This window comes from Vitis vinifera, chromosome 2 (genome assembly GCF_030704535.1).
Source record: "Vitis vinifera cultivar Pinot Noir 40024 chromosome 2, ASM3070453v1".
Taxonomy (NCBI): Eukaryota; Viridiplantae; Streptophyta; class Magnoliopsida; order Vitales; family Vitaceae; genus Vitis; species Vitis vinifera.
Window position 1 is genome coordinate 14,993,273 of NC_081806.1, and position 15,789 is coordinate 15,009,061.

Here is a 15,789-nt window from a genome sequence, read left to right on the forward strand (position 1 = left end):
ATATTAATTTATTATTGAAGAATATGATACCAACGTGGTCAACTTGGATCCTTTTGATATTTCCATGAGGAAAATTATTATTCTTAATAATTACATCCAGTTTTTTAAACGAATTTATAGATGCAACTGGTGTCAGATTTGAAATTCTTAATTATTATTCCCATATAATATATGTAAACAAGCTTTCCCTTTTTTTTTCCCAAGGAAATATATAAGCTTTTCTTAGTTACAACAAATATGGCCTTTTGGCACTAATTAATTTGTCACTAAAAGATAACACTAAGTCAGTTGTAGATTAATAATTACATTGCTGATTTTTCAAAAAAATAAAATAAAGATTAATAATTACATGTAGTTCTGTATCGATTCAATGTACAATTATATTTTATAATAGATTGGGTATTCTTATTCTTTTAATTAATATTAGAATTTTGCCTTCTTCATAAGGTTATTTAATCCCATTTTAATTTTTTCTGTATTGACCCCTACTTAAAGTGCCCACTAGGAGATGGTGATCCCATTACAAATCGAAACCAATAATGAAACCAGTAACTTAAATGGTGGAACAAGAACAAAGTAATGTAAGAGCAAAGAAAGATATGTCAATAAAGCAAAACTAAATTCAAATCAAGAGAAAAAAAATGAAAATATAAAAAAGTAATAGTGGTCTAGGTCTTAAGGCTGAATACAACTTAAAAGTAACAAAATATCTTAAAATGAAAAGGGTACTAAGACCCACAATCTAAGGATAACTAAATAATCTTCAAGTTCTCATGACCCCATATCACAATACCAAAGAGTTCATCTCCTAGTCATCCCATTAGGGTACAAAAAGGCATACTCTACTGCTTCGAGCTCTACCTCCAAACTTGGCATCAAAACCCAAAATCTTATCTTAAGGCCTCTTCCTTACATAAGTGGTGTGGAGTCCCATAACAAAATTGCATGAAACACCTCACAAATGTAAATGTTATCAAGCCAATCAAACATCAATGGTCAAAAAGTCCAACAACTTATTATATTATGACAAGGTATATAATGTCATTCCTTGTAAACATAAGCATGACAATTTATAATTTCTTAAAGATCCAATAACATTCATTTTTTTAAACTTAATATAAATTATGTGTAATTTGATCAAATAACAATTCAACATAGATCTCATGTCATTAATAACATTAAATGAGTATATATAACATATTCAAAAAATATTTATTTTATGAAAAATTTAGTAAAATCATGTATATCATAATTACTCACAAAAATTCTCGCAATCAAAACTATAACAAAACTCACAATACAATGGCTCCACAAATTCTGGATCCTCCCTTAACAAAAGAAAATTTAAGTGAACTTGAAAAATTGGAAATTTCATAAGAAATGAACTATGATTCTATGCTTCCACTAGCTTACCCTCACTCGAATAGCACTTCAATAGAAAATGTAAATTTTCGTAAAAAAATAAAATAAAATAAAATAAAATAAAAATAAAATAAAGAAGCTAGGCTAATGAAGTTTAATTCAAGCAAAATTTAAGCCAACAAGTTCATTGATGAGTATAGGAATATTAGCAAATGGTCATTAAAAGACTATTAGTTAAACCTCAACCTAAATCAATTACAGGTTTGCCTAAAACAAAGCATGTCGAAATACTCTTAATTTTTCTTCTTACTAATGAAACAAATTTGAAAAATTATAAAATCTCCAAATCTAATCTATCGTGAGCCTAGAAATTTTCAAAATTAATTTATGAACCTAAAACACAATCTAATAACACCAAAATTCTCAAAACTCAAAACTAACATATACTGATGAAATCCTATTGACATTTACTTAATTATTCACTAATGATAAGGAACTTGTAATTGCATGAAATTAAAATCTATGGCTTCATTTTTTAGTATACTAACATATAAAAATAATTAAGAAGCAATACTATTATCCAAAATATCCCAAAATTTCCAAAAACCCAAATGGTTCAAAACTATCATATGAACCACTCTGTTTTTCATCCATAGCTTCAAAATATGTATACTAGGGTATTATTGTTTATATGGTTAGATTTCTTAGAGAGTATAATATTATATAAAAATAATTTTAAGTATAACATTCTTTAGAAAGAATCCCAAAAATTTTAAGAGCACTAGTCCAAACTTCTCAATGAACCTCTCAACTATATTTCCCAATTTGTTTGGAATTTTCTCATAGGACAAACATAATCCAAATGTAACAAGACTTAGATGGAAGGATACGTTATCAAGTTTATTATTTTTTAAAAATAATTTGGTGATTTTAATACTTTACCAAAAAGTCCCAAAAACTCAAAAATCACAAGTTGGTAAGAAGATTTTTTTTAATAAATAAAGGTATTTCTCCTTCTTGGGAAATCCCTTTTTCCCATGAAATTATCTCCATAAACTCAACTCAATCTATTATATTAAAATTGATTGAGCATGCATTGGGTCTTTCCAATGTTGAAACAACTTGGGGTTAACCTATAATGGATTGAAAGATATCACCAAATTCCCCTTAAGTAGCAACATCATAAGATATCATTCTCATACATTTTCCAACAATTTATATATGAATTAAACTTAAAATATAATATTTTTTCACTTTTTTGGCAACCAAATAGTCCAAGAAGGGAAAATGGTTTAAAAATAACAAAAATCTTCACATATGTAAAAAAAAAAAACTAATTTCTAACAATACTTTCCCAAAGAAGAGGTGAAGAAGGAGAGGAAAATAGAAGAAAGAAAAAGAAAAAATGAGATCATTTACCTCTAATGTCTCCTTTAAGTAGAAATGAAAAATTCCCTCGATAAATTTTTAAAGAAAAAGAGAAGATAAAATAAATAAAATCCAAAATAAATAATTAAAAAAAAACCCTAGGGAAATGAAGAGAAATGATTTTCTTTAGATTTTTTCCTTCCTATATTTCCTTTTCAAATATAATTGACATAAATATCCTCATTTGTATTAGGATGTGACCAAAATGTGCTTGGGTGCCACTAAAATTTCAAACATATTCCTCTTTTCTTATAGTACCCAATTCTTCATGTCCTTATATGTGACATTTGGAAACGCTTAAGTGTGGCATGTGGCATGTGCCACTTCTAATACATTCCTGGATTAATTATACTTATACTAATAGTCTAATTAATGTAATTCTTTGCTAGTTTATTTGTGTAGACTTAAGGTTATCGCATTTGAACTTAGGTTTGTTACATTTTCACATTGTTGAAAGTGAGATTACAAGTTCAAAAACACAATTTAATCACAACTTAATTGAAGATTTTGATAACTCAATTTAATCTCAATTGAAATGGAACATTGTTCAATTGATTGACTAATCAAGTTTGAGCAAGTTCTTAAGCTTATTAGCATTGATTGGAAAACTTTTTTTTTTATTATGTCTCGTATTCATCAATTAATTACACAATGACTAAAGCAAATACACCTCACAACAAAGTTTACAAAATGATGCATATATATATATATATATATATATATATATATATATATATATATATATATATCAGTTAAAATGTAACAACCCTAGTTTTTAAGAATCATATATTTGAAGTTTTTTTTCTAAACACCTCATTTCTTATCATTTACCAAGCATGAAGTGTCAAAGAGGATGCAATGAAGTATGAGGCGTTGAAAAGCATGCAATCAAGTATGAGATGTTGAAAGCATTCAACCAAGCATGAGGTATTAAAAGCATGCAACCATGCATGAGGTGTTAAAAGCATGCAACCAAATATAAGGTGTTGAAAGCATATAACCAAGTATGAGGTGTTGAAAACATGCAACGAAGCATGAGGTGTTGCAATGGATGCAAACAAACATGAGGTGTCGAAATACATGTAACCAAGAGGACAATAAGTCACCTTCATCACATGACACATAATAAGGCATGGTGACTCATCAAGCCACTACACCAACTCAAGTAGCTGCAAGAATAAAGTACGTTGCCACAAGTCACTTTTCCTTTGATCAATACTTAAGTAAGTCATGCAACAAGTCACTTGTAAGCTCACTTATTGCAAGTTCTCCTCCACCCCTATAAATAGGAGTGTTCACCTACAAAGAAAAGAGGGAAGAGAAGTGTGAAAAGGCATTTATGTTGTTGTTATTCCAAAGGTTGGATATTTGAATCATCATAATAGAAGTACCAAGACAATTCTAATTTGTCATTCTAAATGTAAATGATCTAATAATGCATAATTTTATTTGGTTTTAAAATTATATATCTCATGCTTAAAATAATATATGCATTCATTATTTTTCAAATATCATGAGATATGCTTTGAAAATGTTTTGGTCCAATGCTATGTTCATAATGAATATGTGACCCTTGTATCCTTGATATATATGTATATTAATAGGCAAGATAGTTTAGTGATCATGAAGGGATATGTACAATTTAGGGAAGCTTTGTCTAAGGAGGCTGGGTTTTAAGCAAGACCATTGTGACCCTTCTTGTGTTTCCTTGGAACTTACCTAGCACGTACTATTCACTAAAAATCATTGGTACTATCATTGTTATACTTTACATTTCTACTATGGTTGTGATTGTAATGTAGATTGGACCAATATTGTGTCATAAAGATGGAGGGGCACACGGTAGCGGATTAACCTTGTGATCTTTTGCACCGAGAGATGAAAGGACACTAGAGTAGTTCGTATGATAAGTGTGTCAAGAGATGTAGAGACACTATCTCTATAAGACACCATGTTATGTGAGATATATGTCATTTGCAGACACATATGATATATGTCGATGGAGGAAGAGATAATGTAGTAGTGATATTGCATGACATTAGGATGTGCCAAGAGTTGGAGTGGTACCATAGTTGTGGATTATGCATGTGTTTGATTGATTATACATCAGGTTATCTGATGTTGTATGGGTATATAATTTTTATACTATATATTATTTACATTAAGTGTTACTTGCATGATGAAACCCTTTTTCTATTTTTAAATTAACCATCCTAAAAACTGCATTATATTAAATTCACTAAGTTGTACTCAATTTGTAGTTCCCCAATCTTTTCAAATGAGGATCTAGTTGAACATGATATTGAGCAAGTTCCGAATGACAAACAATAAGGTATGTAGTCATTGTTACCCTTTTCTTTTTGTTTCTTTTTAGATAAGCTATTGGCATGTAGCTATTTTCTTAGATATGTACAAATTTTACAAGTGGTCGCTAAGGCCAGCTTTTGTGTACTCAAAACCTTATATCTTGGAAGTGTAATGAATATGTAGTTCTTTTATTATGCTTTCTTTTGCCGCACTCTAACACTTATCTTGTTATAATTTAATTTTCCTTCTGTAGAATAGTATCTCCACCTTAATTTTCAAACTAGAGTGGAGACACTATCTTGTGTGGATGGCACCTGCAAGGGTAGGTCATCACATAAAATAGATTATATGATGATGTAAAAGCTTGCTATGATAAAGAGAGAGAGAGAGAGAGAGAGAGAGAGAGAGAGAGAGAATGATTGAGAGTTGATATATATCTATCGTGGTAAGTGATTGTCCTCCCATCATCAATACCAATCTCATCTCCATTGGAACCATGGCTTAACTTCTTTTAAATTATTATCCATCATCGCAAGCATAGTTTTGTTAATTCCTTACTAATAGGTATCTTATGCCCTATTTGGATGGATTTATTTCGTAGCCATCATCAAATATGGTAAAATACTTCATACGGGTAACATACATGTTCTAACTTCAAAAGTTAAGGTATCTATATGAATTAAGATTTAAAAAATAAATAAAAATAAAAGAATTACTATTTACATGAATTAAGATTTTTAGTATGCCTATGGCTATTAAGTGTCTACATGGGCTTTAGTTCCTCTATCATCATGGATACAAGAAGGGTTGTTTCCACAAGTGCCAAGTCACAGCATGGCAGGATGAAGGCTTCTAAATCCAAGCGCTCTAGAATGGATCGTTCTGTACATGAGCTATCCGAATAAGAGTTTCGAGCTCATTTTCACATCCTCGACTTTATCTTCATCCAATGGTGAGACAAAGAAGCTCTGTCGACAGACAGGCTTCCCCATGATATGATTTACTTCAAGAAGGAATAGTTCATAGCTAGACTTTGTTTCCTAATTTCATCTCTCATCAAATAGTTCTTATATTTCTCCTAGATTCCACCTGTCTACATTTATCCAAACGTCATCCGGATTTTCATGAGATGCGGCGTCTAGGATGCATTGTACCAATTGAATCTCTATCTCTTGGAGATTCTCTTTGTGTACACCATCAAGATGAGCCCCAACGAGCGATTTAGCTTGTCAGCTCACATCCCATCCATTTAGTTTGTAATTGACCTTCCTGATTCAAACAAAGATTGGGCTAAAGGGCACGTCTTGGTATTTAGCCCTTTAAGTTGTTCAACGGTGGGGTTAGATCAACTATTCAAGTCAAAACGCTTCCTTGAATTACCAAGTACAGTTTCTATTTTCATATGTTGTTTTATTATTATTGCTCTGAATGGATAGCTAATGTTTTCTTTGTATAGGCAAAGAAAGACGTTACTACCTAGTTGAGTAGGTAGACAAATCTTCATGGATCCATCTCAACAAGTTGTTCGAGATTGACCAAGCCAAATGAAAGTTCTTTATGCTACTGACTAAGAAGAACTTAGAGAGTTTATTAGAGCACCCTCAGCCGTTTGTGATTCTAGTGTTTCCAAGACTTGCTCATCCTACCTTAGTTCCTAGCGAGTACTTTGTCTTAAAGAACTTGTCATTATACGAGGTTTTTTGACTCACTAACGCTAAGGCAAGGTAAGCCCATCTAGACGTACGTGAAAAGAACGCCAAGAGGGCACTCTACTCTAGGCTCCTAGTTTAAGTTCCCATCTAGTTTTAAGCTCCACATCTCAGTTAACCAAGACAAAACCTACGCCCCGTCTAACTAAGAAAGAGTCAAACACAAACTTAAGTGACCGCTTCTAATGAGGCTACTGTATTAGATGGTGTTGAGCATAGCAAGGCCCTCGACTGCATTGTTCCACTTATAGTCACTAAAAAAAATAAAAATAAATAAATAAAAAAAGATATTTGAAACTCTAAAGGTTGTGACTCCTCTGGCTAAGAAGGGGAAGAAAGGTGTCGAGAAGGGTTCAACCTCAAAGTCTACTCCTACTTTTCCTACAGCTGTTGCACCTTTATCTATTCTAGTAGCCAAGCCGTCTGCTAAGAAGAATCAATTCCACTCTACGGAGGAGCCCGTGGTTATTCCAAGTGGATCCACCCTAAGCTCACAACTGCCCCCTATTACAACAATGGACATGCCTACTCGAGAAGAGCTTGACAAATTGCTGAAGTGCTTCCCTTCAGTCACAAACATGGAACTTCCCCTCACCAATATGAATGACCTCTTTCCAGCTACCCAACGAATCCCAATCGAGGTTTATAGTGACCCTGAACAAAGCTTCATCATTCGGGTTCTTTTTGGGACTCCGAACAACATTATAGAGGCAGTCATGCTTATGAAGAGGTATTCGGCCTTGCAGATGACTAAAGTTGTAAGAGTCGTCCTTTTCTTTGTTTTTTCTTTCTTATCTCACATACTTCATCTAACTTTTGTTTATCTCAGATTGTAGTTGGGGTTTAAAACCCAGTGAGGTAGCGCAACCATCTGTCCCAAAGGTTGGAGGCAGTAAAGAAGATCAGGGCCTACAAGGCTCATACTGTGGACGAATAGCAAGAGTTGCAAGATGAATTGGATATTGCTAAGACCGTGACAACTGCAACCCAGAGGCATGCTAAAGAAAGGTCCAATTTTTTTCGCAAAGTGGAGTTAGAAAATGAGGTGCTTCAAATGGAAGTGTGTAGTTTGAAGCTAGACAATACCTCCTTAGGTTCTTCCAAGGCTCAAATGAAAGAAAAGAGCACTCGCCTAAAGCTTGAGCTCGAGCAAGTGCGGGTCGGCATCGTCAAAGAAAATAAAGAACTAAAAGCAGCTTACCAAAAGCAAGTAGATGACTACGGGTACAACTAGTACATAAGGAAGCACGAAATTACTAATGAATTTTCCCCAATATTTCATCTAACAACGAAGTCAAATCAGGTGAGGACGTTATAGTAACAGACAAGTAGAATGCTCAAGAAAAGACTATTGAGGCTCAATTAAGTACTGTAGTTGAGTAGATTACGTTGTGGACCCTCACCCGATCCACCGGACCGGCGCGACTCACTTTTAAAAGAAAAGAAAGAAATAAATAAAAAGTTTGTGTTTTCCAGTTTTGAAAAACCCGCCCCTGGTGAGGAACGGTGTTGTATGGAGTCGCCACTTACTTTTTTTATTTTTATTTTTAAAATGGGAAAAATTAAGTAAGAACAAAAACCCCTAATGACCCTAGTATTGATCACGACACACCCTATGGATTGGGTTACATCCCCACAGAGGCTGATGCACGTTATATGGCACGGCTGCGCCGGGATAGAGTGAGGGCTCGCATGACTGGCATTCCATTTTATTATCCCCTCCGCCCATACATCTTCCAGTTGGTTGACTACTTCATCAGGGGTTCAGAGCATACACCCCGCACAGAGGGGACTGTTCGCATTCCAAAGACAGTTGAGATTCAGGACATCTAGCAAGCCCTGGGTCAGATGCATTTGGACACCGGGACTACTGAGACGCCTGGTGCCATGATAGTTGTGCCCCCATCACCAGACCGAGCTAGTGTGTTCTCTATGTGTTTCCCCGATGAGCTAGTGTGACCTACCTATGGATTTGGGAGATGGCACTGACGAGATGGACATGATCAGTATAGGCCGTATCTTCGATGTAGCCCCACGCGGGCCCCATATTGCTTTCGATATGTTCGGAGTTTCTGTACTCGAGACTGATGGGGATGACTCTATTCCTGATGCCTACACTGATGATATGGATTTTATAGGCATTGGTCGTATCCTTGATGCAACCCCACGCGGGACCCATTCTGCTTTTGACATATCTGGAGTTTCCGTACTTGATGATGAGTCAGTCCTTGATGTCGTTACTTCTGTTGAGGGAGCGTCCGACTCTGAAAAATCTTTCTTCTGACACTATGTCCGGGTTTGTCACTCGCTTTGATGATATTTCTGATGGTAATAATGATATGAGTATTTTCGAGTACTTGACTGTGTCATAGCATCTTCCTTTTATTACACCACCAGCACCCACGACACATATAAATGATGTTGATGATGTGGGAGATACGGATGACCCACTAGGTGGTCAGTCAGAGTTTGATTCTGACACAGAGGACGAGAAAGTCACACCCATTTCTGGTAGCACAGAGTTGATAGATTTTGGGGCACCAGATCAGCCGAGGGAGATCAAGATTGGCTCTTCTCTATCTCCTGATGAGAGGAGTAGGTTGATTGACCTGCTCAGGTCATACTTGGATGTATTTGCATGGTCATATGAGGACATGTCGGGCCTTGACCCCTCCATAGTGCAGCATCACCTGCCCATTTTACCACATGCTAGGCCAGTTAAGAAAATAGAGGAGACTACACCCTCGATGGAGTTTGCAGGTTAAGGAAGAAATTCGGAAGCAACTCATTGTTGGCTTCTTGTCAGTGGTTGAGTATCCTGAGTGGCTAGCTAATGTCGTCCCTATTCCCAAAAAGGACGGCAAGGTTAGGGTTTGTGTTGACTTTCGAGATCTGAATAAGGCCAGCCCTAAGGATGATTTTCCCCTCCCACACATTGATATGCTGGTTGATAGCACTGTAGGGCATCCGATGTTGTCCTTCATGGATGGCTTTTCTGGGTATAATCAGATTCTGATGGCTCCAGAGGATATGGAAAAGACTTCTTTCATTACTGAGTGGGGTACTTACTGCTATCGGGTTATGCCATTTGGGTTGAAGAATGCAGGAGCCACTTATCAGAGAGCTGCTACTACTCTGTTCCATGATATGATGCACACAGATGTCGAGGTATATGTGGATGACATGATAGTGAAGTCCCGAGACAGGACAGATCACTTAGCAGCCTTACAAAGGTTCTTTGAGAGGATCAAACAGTTCAGGCTGAGATTGAATCCCAAGAAGTGCACCTTTGGGGTGGCTTCTGGAAAATTACTGGGACACATTGTTAGTGAGCGAGGTATAGAGATTGATCCAGAGAAAATCAGAGCCATACTTGACATGCCTGTCCCGAGGACTGAGAAAGATATCAGGGGATTCCTAGGCAGATTGCAGTACATCAGTCGTTTCATTGCTAGACTGACAGACATTTGTGAGCCTATCTTCCGCCTTCTGAGGAAGAATCAGCCTACAGTTTGGAGTGATGATTATTAGCACGCTTTTGAGAGGATTAAGGAGTGTCTCCTTTCTCCTCCGGTTTTAGTGCCTCCCACACCGGGGCGTCCTTTGCTTCTGTACTTATCAGTTTCAGACATGGCCTTAGGATGCATGTTAGCTCAGCTTGATGATTTGGGGAAGGAGCGTGCCATCTATTATTTGAGTAAGAGGATGCTTGAGTATGAGTGCAAGTACATTATGATTGAGCGCCTTTGTTTGGCATTGGTTTGGGTCACTAGGAGACTTAGACATTACATGACAGAGTATTCCGTGCTCTTGGTCTCACGATTGGACCCGTTGAGGTATCTATTTGACAGGTCTGTTCTGACCAGTAGGCTCATGAGATGGTTGGTATTGTTGACAGAGTTTGATATTCATTATGTCACACAGAAGTCAGTAAAAGGAAGCATTGTTGCAGATCATCTAGCTTCTTTGTCGATATTCGATGACAAATCGGTTGATGATGATTTCTCTTATGAGCAGATCGTTTCAATGACTAGTATTACGGGATGGCGGTTGTACTTTGATGGTGCCGCCAATCAGTCGGGGTTTGGCATTGGTATCTTGTTGATATCACCACAGGGTGATCATATCCCTAGATCAGTCCGGTTGGCATTCTCCGATCATCACCGGTTGACGAATAATATTGTGGAGTATGAGGCTTGCATTACAGGTTTGGAGACTGCACTTGATCTTGGCATTAGACAGTTGGAGATCCACGGGGATTCCAATTTGGTTATACAGCAAACTCAGGGTATCTGGAGGACTCGGGATGAGAAGCTAAAACCCTACCATGCTTACTTGGACCTGTTGAGTGATGGATTTGATGTGTTAAGGTATATACATCTGCCCAGGGCGGAGAATCAGTTTGCCGATGCATTAGCCACCTTGGCTTCTATGATTGTGATCCCCACGGGGGTGACTGTTAGGCCATTGCTGATTGAAACTAGGTCTGCACCAGCTTACTATTGTCTGATTGGAAAGATAGAGGATCAGATTGAGTTTCCATGGTATCACAATATTTATCAGTTTCTGTCATGCGACACTTACCCAGAGTCAACCTCGGCCAAGGATAGGAGAGCATTGAGACAGTTGGCCACCAGATTTGTTATTTGCGGGGATGCACTGTATAGGAGATCACCTGATGGCCTGTTATTATTATGTCTAGACCGTACATCTACAGATCAAGTGATGAGAGAGGTTCATGCAGGGGTCTGTGGCCCACACATGGGAGGTCATATGCTAGCGCGTAAGATCATGAGGGTTGGCTACTTTTGGTTGACCATGGAAACAGATTGTTGCCAGTTTGTACAGAGATGTCAGGAGTGTCAGATGCATGGAGACTTGATACACGTGCCACCTTCTGAGTTGCATGCACTCACATCCCCTTGGCCATTTTCAGTATGGGGTGTTGATATTATTGGGAAGATCTCGCCCAAGTCCTCCAATGGTCACGAGTACATCTTAGTAGCCATTGACTATTTCACCAAGTGGGTGGAAGCCGCTTCCTATGCTAGATTGACAGCGGCCAGGGTGACCAAATTCATCAGATCGCACATTATCTACTGATACGGGGTCCCTCACGAGCTGATTTATGATAGAGGGGTGCATTTCAGGGGCGAGGTGGACACGTTGATTCAGGAGTATGGCATTCAATATCACAGATCGTCTGCGTACAGGCCGCAAACTAACGGGGCAGTTGAGGCCGCAAATAAGAATATCAAGAGGATTTTGAGAAAGATGGTCGAGACTTCTCGGGATTGGTCAGAAAAGCTCCCTTTCGCATTGTGGGCTTATCGTACATCTTTTCGTACCTCTACTAAAGCTACCCCATATTCTTTGGTGTATGGTATGGAGGCAGTGTTACCTGTTGAGATTGAGATGAGATCTTTAAGAGTAGCACTAGAGCAACATGTATTTGAGGTCGAGTGAGTCCAGTCTCGTTACGACCATCTTAGCCTATTGGATGAGAAAAGATTGAGGGCAGCAGATTATGCTCAGGCCTATCAGAGAAAGATGACCCGTGCATTCCGAAAGAGGGTTAGGCCTAGGAAATTCCAAAGAAGTGACCTAGTCTTGAAAGTCCTTAGGGGATTGATCAGTGACCCTAGAGGCAAGTTTAGACCGAGTTGGAGCGGGCCTTATGTCATCCGAGATCTGACTCGAGAGGGAGCTGCCTAGTTGACAGACCTAGACGGAAATCAGTTCACAGACCAGTCAATGTGGATCAGCTGAAGAAGTTTTATGCGTGAGATCATGGTTAGAGGATGGGTGGCCGTCACTTCGAGTAGCCATATTCCCTATTGCACGCCCATACATCGATATACCCTATTGCTAGCCCTTTGAGCCTTAAGCGGTTTATTATGGCATTTTCTTTCATTCAGCCTTGCATACCTTTTTTGACCTAGGTTGGGGGCCTGCCCCTGTGCGCTTTGTATTTATTGATTAGATCTGTGAGCATTGGGAGCATTGTGTTATTCTTCGTTTGTTCTTTTTTGCATCATTGCTTGTTTCTTTTCTTCTCCGTTTTGCATCTTCACACCGTATTCATTTCGCTTCTGTTTTCTCTTGTGTGATGGTGACGCGCTCTCGTCTCAAGGCTACAAGTCAGGCTTGTCACATCTTTCGTTCCACCCTTAGGTTTTGATCCAAGAGTTTTAGTTTGAGGAGACCATTTGGGTTTGAGATTTGAGGTTCTTTTGGTTGGACTATGCTAGTAGGGTATTCGACCTACGTTGAAAAAAAAAAAAAAAAACAATCACCATTAACAGATGGAAAACAAGGGGTATGCCCCTGCAGGTCAAACTCACAAATGTGACCAAGGGTGACAAGAAGGAGTTATGCCCCAGTCTAAGATATCAATATCATGTCAAAATCCCATAACCACACATATGGTTAAAGTCAGAGAGCTGAAAATATCACAAACATCCATCCTTGAAGAAAAAACCCTCAACTCTAACCCATAACATTCAATATCCACAAAAACTGATAGGGGGTATGCCCCAGTGTGTACATCTGAAACTCAAATATCTCAATGAAAACTCTTAAATACACCACTAGAGACCCACTCGTTTGAACTAATGAACAAGACAATGAATGGGATATGCACCCCTACTAGGTCGATGAATACCGTGAATCTGATCTCGAGTCAGATCCTAGAAGCACTCTGTTGTATGAAGAAACTGAGCTGAATGTGGGGCTTACTCAAACTCTGATGTCCATAACATTGCTAGGTGAAACGGAATGCTTGTGTACATGTACAAAAACCACAGCCAGCATGCAAGGATGGGGGTATGCCCCAGTATGAACATGTCAAAACATAGAGTAAAGGTGCCCTCAATGGTCCCAAATCTCTGTATCATCTGTCTCTAATCACGGGCCTAAGGTAAGTAAACTGAATGGAAAGACAATATGTGACCCTCGATACTCCCCGAAGTAATGGAGACCTGTCAACATCCCATACTCAATCAGTAGACGAAGCCTGTTCGAATGAACCGCATCAAAGCAAACACGAGACCTCATGGCCTCAGGGTGGTCTTACGACTCAGACCGTAATGTAGGCCAGGGGTAAAATGTGAATGAAACGATGGGAAACAAAGACCCAAATCTCCAAATAGATAGTGCCAAATCCCTGTGCACGTAATGTCAAATATCGCAGAACCATGTGAGTGAGGTGACTCAACCATGTATCTAAATAAAAAAAACATCAAACAATAGGTGACATGCACCAAAGAACTCATCGTTCATGAAGCGAGACGACGATCGGCGAGGGTAGCTGAAGATGAAGAGGGATGAGACAAATAATGAATGGAGGTATAGGAAATGGAGAAACAAGCTGGGAAACAAGTGTAGCAATGTGTGACAATGACGAACAACTCATCTTAAGAACGGCGAATCAAAGCAAGTCACTATATGATGGGAATGGTGATGTAGATAATGATCTAGGAAACCTAGTGCAAAGGAAACCCAAACCTCACTCCCAATGTGTCACCCAAATCCATGGTGAGAAGGATCGTTCAATGCTCTCACCCAACTCTTAAAGGAAAAAGAAATCTCTCAAACCCAAAACCACCTCTGATGCTCCCAAGTATATCAACGAATACCAAACAAGCACAATTTTTTCTTTTTTCATTTTTTATTTTATTTTTTCCTTTTTCAATTTTTTTTCATTTTTTTTTCATTCATTTTTTTTTTCAACGTAGGCCAAATACCCCACTAGCATAGTCCAACCAAAAGAACCTCAAATCTCAAATCCAAATGGTCTCCTCAAACTAAAACTCCTGGATCAAAACCTAAGGATGGAACGAAAGATGTGACAAGCCTGACTTGTAGCCTTGAGACAAGAACGTGTCACCATTACACAAGAGAAAACAGAAGCGAGAAAAGAATACGGTGTGAAGATGCAAAACGGAGAAGAAAAGAAACAAGCAATGATGCAAAAAAGAACAAACGAAGAATAACACAATGCTCCAAATGCTCACAAATCTAATCAATAAATACAAAGCGCTTAGGGGCAGGCCCCCAACCTAAGTCAAAAAAGGTATGCAAGGTTGAATCAAAGGGCTAGCAATAGGGAATATGGCTACTCAAAGTGACGGCCACCCATCCTCTGACCATGATCTCACGAATAAAACTTCTTCAGCTGATCCACATTGACTGGCTCTATGAACTGATTTCCGTCTAGGTCTGTCAACCAGGTAGCTCCCTCTCGAGTCAGATCTCGGATGACATAAGGCCCGCTCCAACTCGGTCTAAACTTGCCTCTAGGGTCACTGATCAATCCCCTAAGGACTTTCAAGACAAGGTCACCTCTTTGGAATTTCCTAGGCCTAACCCTCTTTCGGAATGCATGGGTCATCTTTCTCTAATAGGCCTGAGCATGATCTGCTGCCCTCAATCTCTTCTCATCCAACAGGCTAAGCTGGTCGTAACGAGACTGGACCCACTCGGCCTCGGATACATGTTGCTCTAGTGCTACTAAAGATCTCATCTCAATCTCAACAGGTAACACTGCCTCCATACCATACCATACACCAAAGAATATGGGGTAGCTCCAGTAGAGGTACGAAAAGATGTACGATAAGCCCACAATGCGAAATGGAGCTTTTCTGACCAATCCCGAGAAGTCTCGACCATCTTTCTCAAAATCCTCTTGATATTCTTATTTGCGGCCTCAATTGCCCCGTTAGTTTGCGGCCTGTACGCAGACAATCTATGATGCTAAATGCCATACTCCTGAATCAACGTGTCCACCTCGCCCCTGAAATGCACCCCTGTATCATAAATCAGCTCGTGAGGGACCCCATATCGACAGATAATGTGCAATCTGATGAATTTGGCCACCCTGGCCGCTGTCAATTTAGCATAGGAAGCGGCTTCCACCCACTTGGTGAAATAGTCAATGGCTACTAAGATGTACTCGTGACCACTGGAGGACTTGGGCGAGATC

General features: G+C 38.5%; 1 protein-coding gene across 1 annotated transcript; it reads left to right on the plus strand.

Annotated features, from left to right (window-relative positions):
- The first annotated feature begins 10,436 nt into the window (after positions 1–10,436).
- Positions 10,437–11,909, plus strand: LOC104882549 (uncharacterized). Its single transcript, XM_010666370.1, has 2 exons — positions 10,437–10,503; positions 10,705–11,909. Exons 1-2 carry the CDS (start codon positions 10,437–10,439, stop codon positions 11,907–11,909), a joined length of 1,272 nt encoding a protein of 423 aa, XP_010664672.1.
- Positions 11,910–15,789: the final 3,880 nt, after the last annotated feature.

Excerpts from the sequence above, each read along its gene's own strand:
- LOC104882549 (XM_010666370.1), top strand. The coding sequence starts at position 10,437 with ATGGCCTTAGGATGCATGTTAGCTCAGCTTGATGATTTGGGGAAGGAG. Across the intron at positions 10,504-10,704 it reads GCGTGCCATCTATTATTTGA|AGTTTGATATTCATTATGTC; the intron begins GTAAGAGGATGC and ends TATTGTTGACAG.